General features: G+C 48.7%; 1 protein-coding gene across 23 annotated transcripts in view; it reads left to right on the top strand.

Annotated features, from left to right (window-relative positions):
• MADD (MAP kinase activating death domain) overlaps positions 1–21,379 on the top strand; it is a 38,840-nt gene extending 17,461 nt beyond the window's left edge. For 6 of the 23 annotated variants that reach the window (XM_024748646.1, XM_024748643.1, XM_024748641.1 and 3 more), the window contains 16 exons: positions 7–157; positions 473–679; positions 3,469–3,569; positions 4,152–4,262; positions 4,571–4,729; positions 7,221–7,329; positions 7,902–8,022; positions 8,126–8,231; positions 9,324–9,434; positions 11,092–11,199; positions 15,070–15,234; positions 15,480–15,552; positions 15,690–15,796; positions 17,997–18,066; positions 19,901–19,947; positions 20,292–21,379. In XM_024748646.1, coding sequence (XP_024604414.1) covers positions 7–157; positions 473–679; positions 3,469–3,569; positions 4,152–4,262; positions 4,571–4,729; positions 7,221–7,329; positions 7,902–8,022; positions 8,126–8,231; positions 9,324–9,434; positions 11,092–11,199; positions 15,070–15,234; positions 15,480–15,552; positions 15,690–15,796; positions 17,997–18,066; positions 19,901–19,947; positions 20,292–20,396 — 1,851 coding nt within the window. In that variant the 3' untranslated portion in view covers positions 20,397–21,379. Of the gene's footprint in view, positions 1–6; positions 158–472; positions 680–3,468; positions 3,570–4,151; positions 4,263–4,570; positions 4,730–7,220; positions 7,330–7,603; positions 7,880–7,901; positions 8,023–8,125; positions 8,232–9,323; positions 9,435–11,091; positions 11,200–15,069; positions 15,235–15,479; positions 15,553–15,689; positions 15,797–17,996; positions 18,067–18,090; positions 18,174–19,900; positions 19,948–20,291 lie in introns of those variants that run through there. The other 17 variants (XM_024748647.1, XM_024748642.1, XM_024748639.1 and 14 more) reach the window with 13 other exon arrangements.
• Positions 21,380–22,150: the final 771 nt, after the last annotated feature.

Below are 22,150 nucleotides of genomic sequence, written 5' to 3'. Positions count from 1 at the left end.
TTGCAGGAGGTCGGTCGGAAGGTGTACAAGGGCATGTTAGACCTGCTCAAGTGCACGGTCCTCAGTCTGGAGCAGTCCTACGCCCACGCAGGTCTGGGTGGCATGGCCAGCATCTTTGCACTTCTGGAGATCGCCCAGACCCACTACTATAGTAAAGGTAGGGATCGGACCAGCAAGGCAGCATGCTGTCCACGGCTCTCCCACTCTTCTCTGAAAGAATGAACTCGGCCCCTTGATGAGTTTCCCAGTGTCAAGCTGCTTCCTGTTAGGCTTTGGGATTTTATTTTCTAGCGCATGTATGTATGTAGTGGGTGTTTTTCTGTCACGGAAAAGAACGATGTCAGCTTTTCTTTCCTTGCACTTCTTCCCTTCCACATCCTCCTCTATCCTTGCTTCTCCCACCTCATTCCCACACCTTGACTCTCACTCACTGTCTCTTTTGACCTCTTCCTATATTTGATCTTTTCCTCAGAACCAGACAAGCGGAAGAGAAGTCCAACAGAGAGTGTAAATACACCAATTGGCAAGGATCCTGGCCTGGCTTGGCGGGGGGACCCAAAGGCCATGGCACAGCTGAGAGTCCCCCAGCTGGGACCTCGGGCACCAAGTGCCTCAGGAAAGAGTCCCAAGGAACTGGACACCAGAAGTCTAAAGGAGGAGAACTTTGTAGCATCCATCGGTGTGTATTGTGTTGGGTGTGGCAGAGGAGTTCTGGCTTCTTAATGTCCCTCTCTCCTTTCAATTCATCCAGAATCCCGCCTTTCTCTTCCCCATGCTTTGCTCTGTAGACAGGAAAATAGATTTGTGTCCTTTTCTAATGGCATTTCTTTATACTTCTCTATCCCTTATGCCTCATTTACAGCCACCCTCACCTACATCTTAGAGGAAGAATGGAAGGTTTGCTTAGAGGGCCGAGCGAGGCTTAGTGCAGGAGTCTGAGCTGTACTCCCCGTCCCTCTCTTTTATTTACATCTGGATTTCTTCACATAATGGAGAGGCCACATGAGCTCCTGGAAGCTATAAGGAAGTTTATAGATGCATCTTTGGGCTATAAAATTGTGACTGTCTGGGTCTCTAAAGCCAGTTTTCCCCCATCCAACCATTATGCTGCCCTCAAATTTGCTCCTTTGGGGGATGTCCGGCAACCCCATTTCCCTGGGTTCTGGACTTCGAGGTACAGAGCTCTGAGTCAGCTTTTCTTTAAACATGTCCTTACTGGACTTGATTAGACCTTGCTTACATTTGGTGTTTCTCCATTCCCACTAAGGCAGAGCCTTGGTGAGCTCTCTGGGTGTCACCTCTGTTTGACTCACTCCCTGCCTGACCTTGAGTCATCTAGATTGTGTCTTGCTTTTTCGGGTTCTAGGTCCCTGGGCAATGTGCTTCTAGCCGGTGCCTCTTTACCACATCCATTAGCAGTTGCCTTTTGCTCCCATAAATGGTAATGAGGAACCAGTTTCCTTCTTAGGAGAGCTGTGCTTCTCTAACCAGCAAAATATTGTCCTGGAGGCAGTCAACCATGCTTTTCTCCTACCTGTTGTGATGTTCTAGAAAATGTACTGACCTGCCAGTCTGGAGGTCTGGAGTTTTAGTCCTGTATCTGCCCCCAACTAGGAAAGTGACTTTGGGCAAATCATTTCCCCTTTCAGGGTCTCTATCACCTCATCTGGAAAACAAGGAGATTGCACTAAGTAGACTCTAGAGTTCTTCCAGGAAGAGAATTGCTATGATCGGTACTCTCTCTTCTTAACCCCTGCTAAGATGCTCTTCTTGACCATTTAGTGTTCTCTGTCACCTCTACCGGAAGCCTTTTTCCCGATGACTGGCTAAGATGGGTCTCTTGGTAGGGCAGGCACTGATGCTGAGGGTAAGTTGGGGGGTTTTGGTAGCAACAAGAAGGGATGCTAACTGCCTACCTTGAGTGGCCTCTCTCCAATCCAGTGAATCAAACAGGTTTGTGTTCATGCTTCTGAAACCCTTTGGCTGCTTGAGGTAATCATCTGTCTTATCTGGAATCTTTAAAATTTGCTGTTGCCTAGCTCACTTGGCAGAGGGCGTGCTGTGGTGGAAGTTTAAACTGGTCCTGAGCTACCTGATCTTGAGCAGGTGCTCCAGCCTCTTTGGGATCAGTTTCCTCCTGCCAGAATGAAGGAGCTTGATTAAAGGCTCTGCCAGCTCTAACATTCTGTGAGATTTTTACTGCCACATTGAGGTTAGGATAGGGATTTAGTTCTTGACCTGGGGGGAAGGCATTAGATCTCTTGATTTTTTTTTAACCCCCCTCCCCCGCAATGAAGATCTCTTTTTATCTCTTGATTTGTAATCCTGTACCCGAGACTGAATCATCTTGGGTGGGTGGGTTTCCATTTCGTCTGTCTGACCAGCCTCTGACTCTCTCTGTCTTTCTCTCCTGCTCACATTGCATCTGGGGTAGAATTGTGGAACAAGCACCAGGAAGTGAAAAAGCAAAAAGCTTTGGAAAAACAGAGTAAGGAACAAATGCCCCTTCCTGTTCCCAAGTCTCCCATACCTGCCAACTCCCCAGGCCCAGTTGGGGCAGGCTCCCTTTGTCAGCCCCACCCCAAATTTGCTCTTGGGGGCGGGTATTTGGAATGAAAGCAGGTAGGTGGTATGTGACTCATAGGTATATGCTCGTAGGCTGCTTCTTTCCCCCTCCCCTTGTAGTAATCAGGCAGTAATCAGGGCATCTACTGTGTAAAATCCCTTAGAGCTTGGTTCTCTATTGCTTCCGAGTTGGTGGGGAGAATGTTTGCCTATTTCAGTGCCCCTCATTGGCTGATATCTCCCTCACCCCATTAGAAGGCCTGTGGGCACAGTTGGCAGAGATGGTTGCTGTCCCTCCGTGTTGAGTCTGTAGCTTCCCAACTCTCTCTGGTGGCTTGCCTAGGCACGCTTTCTTGCTTTCTGTCATTCTGTCCTTCTGCCATACCATTGTGGGCGGGCGGGAAATATGGGGGTGGTTTTTTAATGTCAAACACAGAAGCTGCAGGGTGGGGGTAGGCAGCGTCCGCTGAAACAGCTGGTGTTTTTTAATCTCACTGGGCTCTTCCTTTTCTAGCCCCTTTAGACATATTTGTTTGGGAAGCAGAGTGACCTGGGGACCCTTAAAGGGTCTTAGGCACGAGTGAAGCTCTGATTCTGAGTGCAGTGGAATGTGGTTCTGATGTTTGTTTGTGGAGCTTTTCTGCTTTAAGATGATTTGGTCAGAATTTTCTCAGGTTGAGAAAATGGCTGCAGAACCCCTTGAGACCAGGTTTAATTTTTCCTACTTGGTTCTTAAGGCATCTGGGGACTTCGTCCAGTGCGGCCTGAGTGGGTGGCAGTCCCTGGAAAGGTGACTGGGACATGATGAACTGGTCTGGGACCAGGCTGTGCTGCTGTCCCACTCCCTTCGCCAGCCTGCCCCTAGCCTCTTGTACTGAGTAACACAAGTCTTCCCCTACTCAGGGCCTGAAGTAATCAAACCCACCTTTGACCTTGGTGAGACAGAGGAGAAAAAGTCCCAAGTCAGCGCAGACAGTGGTGTGAGCCTGACGTCTGGTCCCCAGGTTTGTGACAGCCTTGTTGAGGATTGCGAGCATTAAAAATTTGCTATCTCAGAATACTTCTTTAAGATCAAAACTGAACAAAATCACAGCATTGAAACAACATGAATATCCAGTCATAGGGGAATGATGAAATAAGCGTAATATATCCATGTAATAGAATATTAGTATCCGCTAATGACTGTATTTTCAAAAATTTGGTGACATGGGAAAGTGTTTACAAAGCTATATACAGTATGATTCAAATTTTATTTTTAAAACATACATAGAAAAGACAAAGGAAATATGCTAAAGACTTAACAGAGATTAACGTAGGTGGTAAGTTTATGGCTTATCTTTATTTCCTTATTCTTTCGTGTATTTTCTGTAGTGAGCATGTACTTCTTTAACATTCATTATTTTTCTCGCTCTGTAAGTCATATATATTTTATATTCAGGAAAAAAGTTCATTTTTCATGACCTATCTAGGGATGATAGTAGAAGGGTGGGGATGGAGAGAAGGAAGAAGATACAGTATTTCTTAGGGAAACTGAGACTAGATTGGATACCTCCCGAATGTGTCTGAGTCCGTGTGTCTTGTTTCAGAGGACTGATCCAGATTCTGTCCTTGGTGTGAGTCCAGCCGTTATGATCCGAAGCTCGAGTCAGGACTCTGAAGTTAGCACCGTGGTAGGGGAACACCACGCTGGCATCTTGGTGGGTGGGGTGTGGGTTCCCCTTTGGAGAAGGGGGCTACTCTCTCCTTTGGGGGCTGTTCTTAGTCTCAGGTCAGGTTGGTTCTCTTGGTGGAGATGTCTACCTGTCACAGGTCTTTGTTTGTGGGATCAGACCCCGAGATTTCACCCAGGGCTTCCCCTCATCTTGTAAAGAAGGTACTTCCAGAGGCTGTCTGACACACCTTTGCAGTTGGATACTTTTTTTATGGTAGCAGAGAGCTCTAGCAGCTTGGCATTTCTGGGACACATCCTGGGGAATATCCCTTACCACCTTTTTTTCCTTTCCAGGTGAGTAATAGCTCTGGAGAGACCCTCGGAGCGGACAGTGACCTGAGCAGCAATGCAGGTGATGGCCCAGGCGGTGAGGGCGGCACCCACTTGGCAGGCTCTAGAGGCACGTTGTCTGATAGTGAAATTGAAACCAACTCTGCCACCAGTGCCATCTTTGTAAGTTTGTTTACTAACAAAAGAAGACCATTTTTTCAGTGGGATGGGGATGGGTTAGAAAAGGATGAAAAGTTAGGAGGCAATTAGAAGGAAAAGAGGAAGGAAGGAATGGATAACCTTCATATATTTGACTTTAAAGAAAATGTCTCTTAAGTTAGCTTTTTTTCAGAGTCATTTGACTCCGTGATCTGGGGCTTTTAGAACCTTCTCCTGAATCATTGATGAGTTAGGCTTCCTGCCCAGTCAGATAAGGGCTTCGACTCCTATGTGGCAGTAACCCCCGTGTTTAAAATAAGCAAAGTGATGCCTTTATAGCAATGTCAGGGCAGTTGCAGCTCTCATCTTGTACCAGTCTACCTATTTTTATGGACTAGTCTAGTTTTATTCTGGTCACTGCTTTATTTATATAGCACCTTAAAATAGCATTTCATTTTAGTATATTCTTTCATTTCATGTAGTATGTTTGAAGCTTTCCTTCATTAATAAACATCTATTAAGTGATTTACTAAATGCCAGATTCTCTACGAAAGAAACAAGCATGATAAGTCATGATTCCCATTTTCAAGAAGTTTGCAATTCAGTGCATTTGCTACAACTAATCTCTTCTGCCAGGTGAGGGAAACAAAGCCTTAGGAAGAAAAGACCTCGCCCTAGGCTGTACAATAAGCCAGTGATCAGTTGGAATTAAATGAATTCTTTTTAGTCCTTGCCTTTAGACCCACTGCCCTTCAGTGTATACAGGCCTCTTTAGGCAGTTTTAAGGGTTCTGATACACTCACAACTTGGTTAGGCATACCTATTTGAGAATGGATATTCTCTGCACGAGCTCATAGGTTCTTCTCTTTGGTCTGTGGGGAGAATGGAAGATGAAATTGAAATGAAATAAATTATTTAACACTGGTGATCATTCCCACCCCCAGGGCCTTCTGTATACATGCTTCTAATAGAGCAAGTGACATCCCAAGGTGGAGGTAGGGGATAGGATTGAGAGTCAGCAGAGCCATTCAAGCTAATGGATCTTAACTCTCCCTGAGTCTAAACAGACCCTTTTAATTAAGAGTATTTTATTATTATTATTTTTAATACATTTATTGATTTCATTTATTTATTTTTGACTGAGTCGGGTCTTCATTGTTACACGTGGGCTTTCTCTAGTTGCGGTGAGCAGGAGCTACTCTTGCTGCGGTGCGCGGGCTTCTCATTGTGGTGGCTTCTCTTGTTGCAGAGCATGGGCTCTAGGCACGTGGGCTTCAGTAGTTGTGGCACGCAGGCTCAGTAGTTGTGGCTCATGGGCTCTAGAGTGCAGACTCCATAGTTGTGGCGCATGGGTTTAGTTGCTCCACGGCATGTGGGATCTTCCCAGACCAGGGATTGAACCCGTGTCGCCTGCATTGACAGACGGATTCTCAACCACTGCGCCACCAGGGAAGCCCCAAGAGTATTTTAAATCCTCCTAGTGTGCTTCCATTTTGGAGGTTGAGTTAGATGTTATGGAGTAGCAGTCTCGCAAGAAGCCATTCAGCTGTGTGCTACCTTTCCTGGCACCTTCCTGGGACAAATTCTTACTTTTCCTGTACTTCTGGGCAAGGCTCTTTGTGCAGTTGAGTTGCTGAGAGCAGTTACCTAAATTTCTTGGCTCAAAAAGGGCTATTTTGGTAAGAAATTAATTATCTTAGGTTAATATGGTTCATTGAACAAAGTCTTGTGCTGTGAACCAGGAAGCTGGCATTTGGACACACTAATCAGGTATTGCCTAATGATAACCTTTGTTCAGTGGCTTCTCTGCTTATGCTGTTGTATGTGCTGTGAAGCAGGCAGGAAAACTACCTCTCGCCCAGCCGAAGATCTTTTTTGAATGAATAGAAAGTCTAATATTGCAGAAGTGGTAGATGAAGTTAGTGGTATTTCTATGTGGGAAGATATTTCTAAGAGATGGTAGAAGAGAAGACTTAACATTTATCAAATACCAACCATGTGCCAGGCACTATTAAGTGATGTATATGTATTTTCTCATATTAAATGAGAATAGTCCTTTCGGGTAGGTATTATAACCTTCCTTTTACAGGTGAGGAAAATGACTCTCAGAGAAGCTAAGCGTTGTACCTAAGATCACACAGCTAGTAAGAGTCAGGGATCTGAACGTTGCTCAGTCTAGACTTCAAATCCAGTGTTCTTTTCACGGCATCACGCTGCTACAGAGAATTTGCCTATTTTTTTTTTTTTTTGAAGAGGAAAGAGTCTTACAGAGACTAAAGGGTAAAGGTAAGTAGAAATGAAAACTTGCTTGCATGTTTTGGGAGGCAGTAACAGAAAGCAGGATTATCAGATTGACTTCTGATGGAGGCAAGCAGAGTAGCAAAGGCAGGGCTACTGGAATATATGTGACTAATGATGGTGCCTAGTGTGTGTGAGCCTCTTAATGAGCTGCTTGGTTTCCTTTGCCCCATTCGTTGTTACCTCTGGCAGCTGACCTGTTGCCTCTTCTCTCTAGGGTAAAGCCCACAACTTGAAGCCAAGTGTAAAGGAGAAGCTGGTGGGCAGCCCAGTTCGCTTTTCTGAAGATGTAAGCCAGCGAGTCTATCTCTACGAGGGACTCCTAGGTGAGAAATAGACTGCGAAGGCCACTTGCACTGGAAGGAAGCTGGACTCAGCCCGGGAAGAGGGTGGCACTGAACAAGTAGCTGCTTGGCTTTTTGCTGATCTCAGTGCTGACGTTAGAGGACATTTTTATATCTGAAGCAAGCGACATACTGGGGAAAAAACAGTGGGTGAAAACTAGAAGAGACTGAAGTTTGGTATTAACCAACAGCCTCTGTCTTTCTGTCTTCTTTTACTTTCTTGCTACCATGGTCCTTCCTGCTCACAAATCGGCAGGAAGGGACAAAGGATCGATGTGGGACCAGTTAGAGGATGCTGCTATGGAGACCTTTTCTATAAGTAACCACCTTTCTTTGTGTGCTGTTCATCCCTCCTCCTCGGGAGGGATTGGGCCTCACTTGGAGGCAGCTGGGGCTGGTGGCAGGAATGTTAGATCTGGGGTGAAGAGCCTCGTGTTTCCTTTGCCCTGGAATTTGTAATGACTTCCTTTTTTCTGGAATTTACTCTGTTTTAGTTCGGCAGCCATATTCTTTATATGTTATATAAGCCCCTAAAAAACCTCTATTCCACACAGGCAAAGAGCGTTCTACTTTATGGGACCAAATGCAGTTCTGGGAAGATGCGTTCTTAGATGCTGTGATGTTGGAGAGAGAGGGGATGGGTATGGACCAGGGTCCCCAGGAAATGATAGACAGGTATGATGCTTAGAAACCCTTGGGAAAATGCAAATTCAGCCTCTTCCCAGTTAATTCTGTGTTCTCCCACCTGGGGGCTGACTTGTCCTGGTCTCCTGCTCAGGTACCTGTCCCTAGGAGAACATGACCGGAAGCGCCTAGAGGATGATGAAGATCGTTTGCTGGCCACGCTCTTGCACAACCTCATCTCCTACATGCTGCTGATGAAGGTAATGTCTATTTTGCTCACGCCCAGCTACTGCTGATAGTGGAGGGCAAGGCTTGTTCCTGTTGCCTAAATCTTGGGGCAGTTGGGAAGCAGTCAGAGCATCTTGCTGGGGCTCTCTTCTTCATTGAAAGTCTGAGGCCTCTCTGCAGCTCACACATGATCCATTTCTCTGAAGCTGCCAGGCTGCTGTGCTAAGGAATGTTGTAGAGGTGATTGATGATTGCATGCCACTTGTTGATTCTGAATTTTAAATGGGCTTCCTTTGCTGAATAGTTTAGGATGCCTGTAGAACTCCCTACAGAATACAGTGGGAAAAAAATTGTTTTTTACATAGTAGGCTCTGAAACTTTAGAAAGAATGCCCAGAATTTACTTTTCAGCATTAGTCCTTTATCATATAGACTTTGCCATAGATGTAAAAAGAGCTACTCATTGGAAAAGCAATGGTAGGTTCTAGTTTGACTTGGTTATGCTTGGTTTCTACAGCTGTGGGAGAACTGTGTTACCAAATAGAAGAGTCCTGTTCTGAAAGGGACTTGGTGGGTAGAAGAGAGTTGTTTTGAGAATGAGCTCCTGGGTTTCTCCTCCTCCTGTTCTCCCAGCCTCTCTAAATGTGAAGGGATTAGTTGATCAAATGCAGAGAATACCCTGCAGGCACTCTTGGTTTGTTTCCTTTTCTGTTTAAGGGTCTCTTGAACTCCAGGGGTACCAGTTAAACTCTGGTTGGGAAAGGGTGGTGATCTTTAACCCTAAGATGGTGTCTTGGTGACAACTGAGTGTAGAACATTGCTACTCTTAAGTCTTACTATCTAAGAATCACAGTCTGAGGAGCCCCAGGGGTTTTTAGAGGTGAATGTTATGGTATTGGTTGGGGGGTTAGGGAGGATGTGTCCCCGTGAGTCCCCGTCCACTTAAACCAGAACTTCTCTAAGAGCCACTTTTCTGCAGAAGCCACCTGGAGACAGAACCAGGGTTTTTCTTCTCAGACTGTTGGCAGAACACACAGTTGAATGTTTTATCCTCAGTGATGTGGTCTTTTAGAATTCTACTTTTCTCAGGAGGAAAGATATTAAGATCCTGTTTTGGCTTTTCAGGTAAATAAGAATGATATCCGGAAGAAGGTGAGGCGCCTGATGGGAAAGTCGCATATTGGGCTTGTGTACAGCCAGCAAATCAACGAAGTGCTTGACCAGCTGGCAAACCTGGTGAGCACACCTGGGCCATCCTTTAGGCTCCCTTCCATTGCGCTAGTCAGCCTCGCAGGCGTGGGCCTCATGGCCTAACGCAGAGGCTTCCGCGTAGGTCATTTCTTGGCTCGTATGTTTTCAAAATCCCTAGTTCTGAAAATAGGGCTTTGACTCTAGATGAGGCTTTTGCCCTTCTGTTCTGTGATAGGATTCTCTGCACTAAAACCATCCCAGTGCAGCCATTTCAACGTTTGTGTGGTCTGTGGACCCCTGTGGATCCACAAGGTGAATACTGTTTTCATGATAATACTAAAATGTTGTTTTGCCTTTCTTACTGGGTTGACATTTGCACTAAGGGTGCAAATGCAATGGTGGGTAAAACCACTGGTGCCTTAACACGGTGAAGATGGCGGCACCAAACCGTGCTAGTGTCCCCACCTCCACACACTCTCAGTTAAAAATAAAACAAAACAAAAAGCCAGTTTCACTTGTGAATGTCCTTGATGATGCAGTTAAAATCATCAGTTTTATTCAATCTGATCGGTGATTATACATCTTCTTAGTATTCTATGTGACAAAATGAAAAATATACATAAAGCCTATTGCTGCAAATGAAAATATGAGTGTTTCGAGGAAAGGGAATTTGTGACGATTTGAATTCCAAGGTGAACTGACAGCTTTGCAGCCAGTCATGGGACATCATTTTTACTTGAAAGAGTGACTAACAAATTACTGTTATTTGGAGTTGGGTATTTGGCAAACTTCTTGTGCATGAAGCTTCCCAATATTTAAAGACTTTTCCAGTGAGATTGGTGATGAATGTGATTTTTTGATATTGTGTAATGAAATGCATCAACATTTGGAAGAGCTGCATAACTGGGCGAACCAGTATTTCCCAGATGACTGATGTGTGATGTTACAAATTCAACTGTGGATGAAAGATCCACTCCAAGTGTAACGCAGACAAATGGATTTTAATGTAACAAAGTACAAAGTGTTCATTGATGTGTTTTCAGATTACACACTGCAACTAACTTTAAGAAACTTCTTGAGGTTCTGGTATAGCATCAAAGAAGAATATGCATATTCATCTGGAAAGCCTAGTAAAATACTCCTCCCTTTTCCAGATACATATCTGTGAGGTCAGATTTTCTTTAATGTACCTCAACCAAAGCAACATGTCACAACAGATTGAATGTAGAAGCAGATATGAGACTACAGCTATTTTTCATTAAGCCAAACATTAAAGAGATTTGCAAAAAATGTAAAATAGTGCCACTCACCACATTTTTTTTGTTGTTCTGGAAGATATGATGATTTAAAAAGTATATGTTATTCATATTATCATGTAATGGATTTATTAATGAATTATTAATTCCTTTTAAGTGAATTAATAAACATTTAAATTTTTTCAGTTTTAATTTCTAGTGTGGTAAATACCTATAAATAAAACTTACAAAGACATAAGTTCTTGGGGCGTCATCAATAAAGTTAAAATGGATAGGAGTCCTGAGACCAGGAAGTTTGAGAACACATCCATGGCGGCCAGTGGCCAGCAGATGGCGCCGCTCTAAGGAAGCTGATAAGAATTGAATTGCTGAATGAGGGATTCTTGGCCCAGAGGGCTGTGTGAGAGGGATGTTTGGCTGTCCCTAAAGGATCTCTCTTTCCTCAGAATGGACGAGATCTCTCTATCCGGTCCAGTGGCAGCCGGCACATGAAGAAGCAGACATTTGTGGTACATGCGGGGACAGACACAAATGGAGATATCTTTTTCATGGAGGTAGGTGCTGGTTCATGCTAGGGGCCCAAAGCAATATTTGAGAGTCACAAGGAACTCCTAGAACTGATGCCAGAATATTCTTCCGCACTTACCTCATTCATCTTCATGATCCATTTATCATTAAATTGTTAGGCTCTTATGCAAATAATATAGTAGATGATTCCCTATCGTTTCTTTTATTTTTTAATTTTAATTTATTTTTGGCTGTGTTGGGTCTTCGTTGCTGCGTGTGGGCTTTCTCCAGTTGCGGCGAGTGGGGGCTGTTCTTTGTTGCCGTGCGCGGACTTGTCATTGCGTTGGCTTCTCTTGTTGCGGAGCACGGGCTCTAGAGCGCAGGCTCAGTAGTTGTGGCGCACGGGCTTAGTTGCTCTGCGGCATGTGGGATCTTCCCAGACCAGGGCTCAAACCCGTGTCCCCTGCATTGGCAGGTGGATTCTTAACCACTGTGCGACCAGGGAAGGCCATCTCTATCATTTCTTTTATATATAGATTGCATAGATGATATAGTCACATTGTCCATAAGTCAGAACAACATAGAATGGTATACACTGGCAAGTCTTGCTCTCATTCTTATCCCCTTCCACTCAGTTTCCCATCCACCTCACCCCTTCCTCTTGGAGGTAACCACTTTTATTTATAACCACTTTGTATCTTCCAGCGGTTTTCTGTGCAAACACAATAAAATATGAGCATAGGTTCTTATTTTTCTACTCTTTTACCTAAAGGTAGCACATAATATCTACTGATCTGTACCTTTTTTTTTTTTTTCATTAAACTTATCCTGGAGATCTTCCGTATCACTACAAAAAGAGCTTTCTCATTCTTTTTACGGCTGTATAGTGTTCCACCGTGTGACTGTACCATAGTTTATATGACCAGTCAGCATTTACGTACCCTTGATTTTCTTCCAAATTTTTGCTGTTGCCAGTAGCACGACTCTGGGTGATGCTGTGCCTGCTTCATTTCCCACATGTACAGGTTTATCTAAGAATTTCCAGAAGTGGAATTGCTGGGTCAAAGGGAAAATGCATTTATAATTAGGGTTGATATGACTCTAAAGTATCTCTTAACATATAATAGTTTCTCTCCCACGTTGCCATTTATGTTGTTGAAGAAATGTGCCCTGTTACATTTTAGATTTTTTGCTGACTGCATCTCCTTAGTGTTGTTTAACATGTTTCTCTATCACTTGTATTTGTACAAGCTAGTAATTCAATCTAGAGATTTGGTCAGTTTCAGATTCAGTATTTTGGCAAGAAGAGGTGGTGCTGTATATGTATACTTCCTGTCGCCTCATATGGTTGGCTCTGTCCTAGTGATCAACGGGTTCACATGTGGGCAACCTGACCCATCCACTGCGAAGTTCCTCATTAGTTTTCTGATTTAGCTTATGGTATTTTTTAAAAAATATTTATTTATTTATTTGGCTGCTCCCGGTCTTTGTTGAGGCATGTGGGATCTTCGCTGAGGCATGCGGGATCTTAGTTGCAACATGTGGGATCTAGTTCCCTGATCAGGGATCAAACCCGGGCCCCCCGCATTGGGAGCACAGAGTCTTAACCACTGGACCACCAGGAAAGTCCCTAGCTTATGGTATTTTTCACCATGCAGGAGTTTTTTTTACTTTTTTTGTAGTTAATCATTTCTTTTGTGGCTTCTGGATTTTGAGTCATAGTTAGAAAAACCCTTTCTTAATCCAGTATTGTAAAGGAAATTGGCCATGTTTTCTTCATTTCTGTGTTTTTAATTCTCAAATGGATCTCTTTCTAAGTAATTTTAGGGACCAAGTACTGCTCCTCTATAAAGTAGTGAAATTAGCTAATATTCTGCTGCCTTTTGGCTTAGTTGAATTTGATTTTCACATTCACAGCTTTTTGAAGTGGTAGTTTGTCACATGTAGGGTGGCATTTCTGCTCTGAGGCAGAAACATACGTGATGAGGTAGCTGAGAAGGGAGTCATTTTCATGTCACCCTGAAGTGTTAGACTTTGGCTAGGTGCCTATCAGAACTGAGGGCTACTTAGGACATGTGCACCACGGTAACTTTGCTGGGTTTGGGGTTATATCAGTGAATAAGGGAGACATAGTTTCTGTTGCCCTAACAGGGTTGACAAGCCGTTGGGGAAGTCAGATAATTAAACACCCGGTGTCATGAAATATAACGAGCATTGCGAGAAGATGTTCAGGGGGCAGGTGTTACGGGAATACATAGCAGAGGATCTGGGAGTTGTGGGCGACCTTCAGAAGTGACCTTTGAGCTTAGACTTGAAGAAGAGTAGGACTTGATGGCTGGAATCGGGGAGGGGAAGTGTGTTCCAGGGGTATTTGGGGTAGAATGGTGGGACTTGATGGAAGGAGTCTTGCATCACTCCTTCATTTCTGGCCTGGGCAGCCGGGGGAGACGGTGATGCCATTTACTGAAATAGGGAACTTAGAAGGAGGAGCTGCCCAGGAGGAGATGTGGAGTTCAGATTTGGACATGATGAGTTTGAAGTGCTGCCAGTGAGACATCCAGATAGAGAGAGGTCAGGACTCAGGAAGACAGGTCTCATATGGAGAAAGATGTGAGAATCGCCAATGTAGTCATAATAATAATTATTATATTTCTTGTATCATAGTTGTATTGTTGTTATAGCAGCTAACTCCAGGGTACATTCTACGTGCCTGGCTTTATTCTAAGAATTCTTTTAAACATTTATTTAATTAACTAATTTATTTATTTTTTGGCTGGCATTGGGTCTTCGTTGCTGCGTGCGGGCTTTCTCTAGTTGCGGCGAGTGGGGGCCACTCTTCATGGCAGTGCGCGTGCTTCTCATTGCGGTGGCTTCTCTTGTGGAGCACGGGGCTGTAGGTGCACGGGCTTCAGTACTTGTGGCACGGGGGTTCGGTAGTTGTGGTTTGCGGGCTCTAGAGCTCAGCCTCAGTAGTTGTGGTGCACAGGCTTAGTTGCTCCACGGCATGTGGGATCTTCTCGGACCAGGGTTCGAACCCACGTCCCTTGCATTGGCAGGTGGATTCTTAACCACTGCACCACCAGGGAAGTCCAATTCTAAGAATTTTATGCACATTAACTTATTTAATCTTCACAGTAACTCCATGAAGTTATTACTGTCCCCATCTTACACACGAGGAAATATAGACAGAGATTAACTTGCTTAAGGTGACACAGCTAAGTAAGGAGACAGCCTTAAATCTAAATCCAGGTAGTCTGATCTTAGACCTGTGCTCTTACCCATCGTGCTATAATGTCTCCACCATAACTGAAGGCATACGAACAGGTATGCCTCTTCCTGAGGGAGAATTTTGAGCAAGAAGAGGACGTGGAGAACTTTGCCTTTTAGTTTATATCATCCTGTGTAGTATAATTTCTTTTTTTTGCAATAAGCAATGTCCGTGTGTCACTTGTGTAATTAATTTTTGAAAAGATTTATGCAGAACTAGAGCCGAGCCAGGATTAGAAAATGTGTTGTTTCCATTTTTTTTCTCCTTGGTTAAGTCTGCCCTAATCCCCTGTCTTTGTGCTTGTCAATAGCGATGATTCCTAAGGTTGTAAGGTGGAGGCATAAGATATCCTCTGCGTACTTTAAGTCCAGAACACGCAAGAAGTAATGAACACTGACTGAAGTGAAGTGAGCCTCCTTCCTTGCCCACAAGTTCCTTTCAATGGCTCATCCTCTGTCGGTAAACCTTCTAGTGGACGATGTGTCCAGCAGTTCAGTGTTTGTGTCTCCACGTAAGAAAGACTGAGCATTAGACAGAAAACCTGACCTTGGGGACCAGTTGTCCCATCTTTCCCCATGGGGAGCGGTGTGCAGTGTGGCCTGGGGTGGGAAGAGACCAGGGCCACCGACTGCCCCGTGTGCCTCTGCAGGTGTGTGACGACTGCGTGGTGCTACGTAGTAACATCGGGACAGTGTACGAGCGCTGGTGGTATGAGAAGCTCATCAACATGACCTACTGTCCCAAGACCAAGGTGCTATGCTTGTGGCGTAGAAACGGCTCTGAGACCCAGCTCAACAAATTCTATACTAAGAAGGTACCCGTGAACTCTGTGTGCGTTGGGGGTTGGGCGTTGAGGGAAAGTGCGGAGCTCCTGCAGGGTAGTCAACGTTGCAGAATCCACGCTGGAGCCCCACTTTGGCCTCTGGCTGTGGCGTGGAACACGTAAAGCTGTCTCCGAGGTCCTGGCATCGGCCCAGGCCTCCAGCAGCCATTCTAGAGTAGAGGGTGGGGAGCCTGGAGAGCTTGTATGACAGGACAGCTCTCCCCACTGTGCCGCAGTGCCGGGAGCTGTACTACTGCGTGAAGGATAGCATGGAGCGCGCTGCCGCCCGACAGCAGAGCATCAAACCCGGTGAGCAGAGGGCGGCTCCCTGGCCGCGTGCCTTCTGTTGGTTTTCATCCGTCCTGAGCGGTGGAGGCCTGACAAGGAGGTCAGGCGGCGGGACTCCCCACCTCCCAGTTAGCTGACGACCTCCTCCCTCGCCACAGGGCCGGAGCTGGGTGGCGAGTTCCCCGTGCAGGACATGAAGACTGGCGAGGGTGGCTTGCTGCAGGTCACCCTAGAAGGGATCAATCTCAAGTTCATGCACAACCAGGTAGGTGCAAGTGGCGGCATGAGGCTTCCCAGCCCTGGTGTTGCACCTGCAGTAGGATCAGCGTCCAGGTCCCCAGTGCTTCCCCAGTGAGCGTGAGAGAGGCCTCCGGGGCTAGTGAGCGAATCGGAGCAGCTGGATCGGAGAGAACAATCAGAGGGGAGGGCGCAGTGACACTGGCAACCACCCGGAAGGTGCGGCGGGGAGCCTGTGCCGGGGAGGAGGGGAGAGAGAGGGAGCCACGCCTTGGTGGCCCGGCTGCCCCTGCCCATTACACTCGGCACAGTGTGAGTGGGAGCGTCTCACTTGGCCCTTCTTCGCACAGTGTCCGCCTTCCCTTATCCCAGGGTGTGCTTTTGCTTGGTGGTTTTGCTTCGAGAGTCTATACTGGCTGATCCCCTCGCGTGTTTCCAGTGCGCGTGAAGCGTGACGCGCGTGTGTGCGCGCGCGCGCGTGTGTGTGTGGCTGGCTTGTGTCTGTCCCATCTGGAGTGTGTGTGTTTATTTGCCTTTTTTTTCCTGCCGATTCTTCTTCCTATTCTTTTCCTTCCTCTGAACGTCCCCACTCTGTCCCCAGCTCCACAGGCCCCACTCCCCTTCTTTTGACTGGGGAGCACTTCAGGATCCATCTTGCCCTCATTGGGACTCCACCATAGGAGCTGACTGTTTTTTCTCTTGGTTCTAACACAGCATTACTTTTTCTCTCAGTGGACATTCCTTAAGCTAATCCCTTTCTGAGGCCAGCGCGTCATCCCAGGTCCGCTCCCTGTCCTGAGTCTTCACACAAGTGCCTTCCCTCCCCCTCCCCTGATGTCCTGGTTCGTCTCCTTGAGGCCCTGAGCCAGACGCGAGTGTGCGAAGCACCACGGCCCCTGGCCAGGCAGCAGACACTCAGGGGCGGTGAACATCTGGACTCTGGGGCTTCCTCCTACCACTTGCCATTTTAGTTCTCCTTCTTTCAGGAATCCAGCTGGGCAACTTGGAGTGTTGGGAAACAGCTGCCCAGGCTTCCTGGCAGTATACTTGCAGCAGTATATTTACTGTTAGTCATAGTAATACATTAAATAGTATACTTAATAAGACCTTAGGGCCCACCCAAAGAGGGGTTGACTTAAGTACTTTTCTAGACCATGAAGGTGCCAGCACTTCTCGGGGACCAGGCTTCTGACTGCACTTTAGGGCTGTGGCCTCCCCTGATGCCTCACCTTCTGAAGAAGAGATCTCATTAAATGACACCCAGATGCCCTCTTCCCGCTTGGTACACCCCCTTTGGACTGACCTACCGTCTAACCGTTACAAAGTATGTACAAGCTGGTCTGTAGTTTAAGGCTTTGCCCCAGAAGAGAGATCCTGAAGAGAGAGAGAAAGTCAAACCCTGACTTGATGATGAGATAACGGCCTTGGGGGTCTATCTTCTACCACATAACAGTCAGCTGGAGTTGAGGAAGCATTGGACCCCCGGTGGAGTTCTGCAGTGTGGGGTAACAGATGGGAAAAGCATGGTCTTTGGAGTCAGGACGTACTTGGATTTGGAGCCCAGCTTCGTCATCCGTGGGCAAATAAACCTCCTGATCCACAGTGTCCTCATCTGTAAAATGAGGGTGATACTATATCCTGCGCCACGTAGACGTAAGGACAAACAAATAGTATTCGTAGAACTCCTAGTAGGTGCTCACAAGTGGTTGCTGTTAGTACTACCAATCACCACACACTCTTGGTGGAGCCTGAATCCCGTTTCAAGGAAGATGCCAACACCTCCCTCCCAAGGACAGTCTGAGGGGAGCTTTGCGCCCGTGCCAGCCCTCTGTGCCGGAGGAGGACGCATGGGAGGGTAGAGAGCTGATGGGCTGAGGGGCGGCCCCTGGGGCACAGTGTCCTCCAAGCACTGCCCTGGGCAGAGGGTGTGGGCAGGCAGCCCAAGCCAGCAGAGGGGCCTTTGCGTTGGCTTTGACGGTTAAAACTAACACCTTCCTTTCTCTCCCATGCTTTCTCCTCCGGCCAGGAGCGGAAGGTACATGCCCTTTCTGCCGTCTTCGCTTCTTAGCGCTTTTGAGTTGTGTGTGTGTGTGTATTCTTCCATCCTCCCTGTGGGAAATAGCTTTTCTGTGTGGGTGGGGCTATAGCTGGGAGAGTGGGCTTTGCGGGGCAGTGGGGGAGCCTCTGGGCCTTACCCCCCCCTCCCTCCCTCCCTCCCTCTCTTGCAGGTTTTCATAGAGCTGAATCACATTAAAAAGTGCAATACAGTTCGAGGCGTCTTTGTCCTGGAGGAATTTGGTAATTACACTATTTTGCTCTTAGGTCTGGACTCACATGGCAGTAACTCAAACCTCGGAGCTCCAGAGGAGGGACTAGAGACAGAGAAGAAGAGCCTCTGCAGAGAGGTCAGGAGAAGCAGGAGTGATAGGGAGGAAGAGGGAGTCCTGACCTGAGAGAAGGGAGGAGAAGGGAAAGCTAGTCGGTCGGTGGCTGCCTGAGAGTGGCCCGAAGAGCAGTGGCTTAGACGCCGGGCTTAGAGATGAGCGCTGGTAGTGGAGAGGCTCCTCGAAGCAGCGCCACCTTCCCTTGTTTGGCCAGCTGGTGGGGCAGAGCAGACGAGCCATTCTCTAGCTCTGCTGTGTTCATGTCACCTGCCTCGGTCCCTCTAGCAGCCCAGTGCTCTGTCCAGCCACCCTGGGGCCACGCCAGGGTCCATCGAGCCTCTGGGCTGCAGGAGGGCGTGCGGCGGTGCAGGCAGCTTCACTCTAGGGGGCAGCCAAGCCTAGTGGCCTCAGAGGCAGAGGGCAGTGGTAGCTGGAAGCCGGGAGCTAGGCTCCCTCCCCCCAGCCAAGCGCTGACTGAGTGGTGTCTGGGTTCTCACCCTGGGGCTTTGAGTTCCTGCTGTGTTTGTGCTTCATTCTTTCGTGCCCCTCATCGCTGCTATGAAAACCTTCGTTCTCCAGCAGGTAAAGTGACCTCGCCGTGCTGCCTCTCCCCAGGCCCCTGCCTTGGGCCCTGCGGTGGGTGGGCAGGCTCCCTTCGCCCAAGCCAGCTGCTCGCATCACCAACTTGTCTCTTCCCTTCTCTCCCCACCCTCTGCCTTCCCAACCTCCTCCACCCTCGCGCTGGCTCATTGGTTCCGAGTTTTCTCCCGTGTGCTCCTTTCTCTCTTCTGCCAGAGAGACGTTTGGGGGAGTCTTCCAACTCAGGAGAAGGACCTGGGCTCATTGCTCTACCTTTGATGAGTTTATTCCCTGTTAACCCTGGGGCCCCCTGAATTCTACCTCCCAGGGTCAGAAGAAGGTGTGGCCAACTCTCATCCTACCTTTTCTGGCCCCCAGGGGATGCCACGCCCCCTGCTCCCAGTCTCCAGGGGCCATGATGATGGCTGAGGCTGGGGGACCTTACTCCTTCCTCTGGCCAAGCAGAACCCCTGCATGGCTGGGGCAGGGGTGACTCTTAGGCTCGCATTCCGGGCTGTGGACACGTGTGTATTTTGCCTGATGCTCCCTGTCACCTCCCTCCCCGGGTGCTGTACTCACCTGTCTCTTCTGCTCGGTGTGTCTGCTCCAGAGCCCTCTGACGCTCTCCCTCACACAGGCAGGCCTGGGCCTCTCCTGCCATCAGGGAAGGAAACTTCCAAGTCTGGTGGGTTTAGTATCATGCCATTTCTTCATCCAGCCTCAGGACCCTCAGTGCAGGGGCTGGGAGTACAGGGAATGTGTTTAACTTGACCAGAGCATGGGGCTGGTGACAGGGGTGAGTTCTCGGGTGTCTCAGCAAGGTGAGGCACAGGCTAGAGGCAGTGCTTTCCTCCCAGCCAAAACCTGGGAATGTCAGCTGCGGTCCTCGGGCCCTGGATGGTAGCAGCGACCAGGCTGGTGAGAGACTAGCCTGCTGCTGTGCTGGGGCTCTCAAAGTCGGTAGAGTCATGGCCATGGAGGCAGGAGCCACTGCAAACCTCAGATGTCAGGCTGAGGCGTCGGGGCCAGTGTCCTCTCACCCGGCCGGGGCTGAGCGAGGCCCACAGGGGAAGGGGACCCTGGTGCCGGGCGCTGCCGCCTGGGGGAGTGTGGCGCTATTGCTCTTAGTTTTGAACTTTCTGTTTTGTCTCTTGCCCGTCCGGTTTTAGTTCCTGAAATTAAAGAAGTGGTGAGCCACAAGTACAAGACACCGATGGTGAGTGTGCCGACAGGCCAGTCTGCGAAGGGCTCCCCGGGGGCGTTCCAGCAGGAGTGGGGTGGGCTTCTGAGAGCACAGGGTGAGGGGCAGTTAAGAATGGTTGAGAGGAGAATTTAGTCTAGATGCCAGAGATGCAGCTGGAGCTGAAGCAGGTCTTCAGCCTGGCGGAGGCACACATGCCGACCCCCTCCCGCGGGCCAGCTCTGGGGCCTCGCTTGGGGCTCTTTAGTCTGGAGGCCTGAGCCCAGAGTTAGGGCAGGAGTTTCCCAGTTGGCAGATCTCCACGTGTGAAGACGTAGGAATCTGCGTGACATTGATCTGGCTGGTTTTCTCTCCTCCAGGCCCACGAGATCTGCTACTCTGTGTTGTGTCTCTTCTCATATGTGGCTGCTGTCCGTAGCAGTGAGGAAGATCTCAGAACCCCACCCCGGCCCGTCTCTAGCTGATGGAGAGGGGTTAAGGCTGCCCCAGCCCGGGGGCCGTCCCTTGCCTCTCGCTGTTCCCAAGTGCACGACGCTGCTGTGACTGCGAAGTGGGTGATGCGTGTGTGTTCTCTGCAAGCCCCCTCGCTGAGGCTTAGATGGGTCCCAGTTCTGTGTGTCTCAGTGTCTCGGTGTGTCTCACAGGGCTGAGCTAGTCTCTTCCAGCTTCTTCCTCTCCACCCCCAAAAGACCATCCTCCCGTCCCCTCGGGGCTCAAAAGTACGCGTGTGTCTGTCTGTTGGGCCAATGGCTTCTAAGAACTCGGAGTACAGGCAAGTGCGAGCCCGCTATCACGTGTCATTGAGACATTTGTGTTGTAGTTTCTCATCCTTGACATTATAACCTTCCAGAGCAGGACTTGGGCTCTCCGTCCTCTGTGACCCGGCACCACTGGGTGCCTGGAGCAGTCCCACCGTGGGGAGTTGAGGGAGGCTTGAGGCTTGTCCCCCCAGACGAGGGGTGGGTGGGGAAAGGAAGTGGGGAGTCAAGGGGCAGCAGAGCGAGTGGCAACCTCCCTGCTCCCTTAGTTAGTTCCTGCCTGGAACTTCCAGGCAGTTCCCAAGCTGGCAGCGACTGCCCACGGGCACAGGCCTGGCTGCTGCTACCACGGCCTCCACCACTGCAGTGGGGCTGCACTGACCGGCTGCTGTTTGCTGAGCAGCAGTTCCCTTGTGGTCTGCCTGGCCTTCGGCAGGGGAGAGCAAAATGACTGGGGCTGGGAGAGTCCCGGGGACCACAGGCTGCCACGCCCAGGAACCTGGTGGTGTGGGGAGAGGCCGAGTTCAGTATCCACCTCTGTGTCTGCGGGTGGCATCGCAGCACTGGCTGCCAGAGGGAGAGAGAGCCTGGGAGTGGGCAAGAGATGACTGTAAATATTTCAGCTCCACATTATTTATAGAAAATGTACAGATGTGTGAATGTGAAATAAAGGTCCTTAACTCCCCTTGGGCTCCTGGCTGCCATGCGTTCAATGACGCCTCCTCTTGGGCTGAGGAAGGCTGACCCTGGACTCGAAAAAGGCACCTTTGGCCTAAGGAATCAGGGAAGTGAGATCATGCCCATCCAATCTGGTGTGCTGAAGGCCCCGCTTCCCACCCCTCTGGCCCAGTGGAGCTCACCAGCTTCCTGTGCGCTCAGAGAGGCCCCATGGGAGGGGCCTTCCCAGGGCCCCATCAGAGGGTTGCCGTGCTATGAGTTGGTCGCTAGAGGGAGCAGCCAAACAGGGCTTGACACCTAAGCAGAGATTAATTTAGTAGTAAAGGAAAAACCAAGGCCCGGGCTCTCAGCTCCCGGTGCCCCTTACAGGTGTGCTCCAGAGAGGTTTTGTGACTCGGCCGGAGCCTCCCACGGGGCCTGGAGCCCAGGGCTCTGGGCTCTTGGCCAGGAGTGTCTTGGGTTGGGTAGAACTCCGAGAAGCAACCTTGGACCAGCCTTCATGGAACTTCTTTCTATGCCGTGGAGAAACCACTCCCTGGGCAGGAAGGACCCTTTTCACTCTGTCAATCAGGGCACCTCTGAGAGCTGCTGGCTTCCTCCTCCCAAAAGCAAACTGGTGATGGGATTTTGGCACCCCACGGGGGAAGGAAGAGCAGAGTCGGGCCCTGGCCCCTACACCTTCCTGGTTCCCAGTGCCTTGTCTAGACAGGATCACTCTTCCTGTGCGATATGGGTGTGAATGGGCAGTGGGCTTTTTGCCCACCGGGACCCCACAGCAGCTG

Source organism: Neophocaena asiaeorientalis, unplaced genomic scaffold (genome assembly GCF_003031525.2).
Source record: "Neophocaena asiaeorientalis asiaeorientalis breed wild unplaced genomic scaffold, Neophocaena_asiaeorientalis_V1.1 scaffold43, whole genome shotgun sequence".
Lineage (NCBI taxonomy): Eukaryota > Metazoa > Chordata > Mammalia > Artiodactyla > Phocoenidae > Neophocaena > Neophocaena asiaeorientalis.
This window is presented reverse-complemented; position numbering and strand designations above follow the sequence as displayed.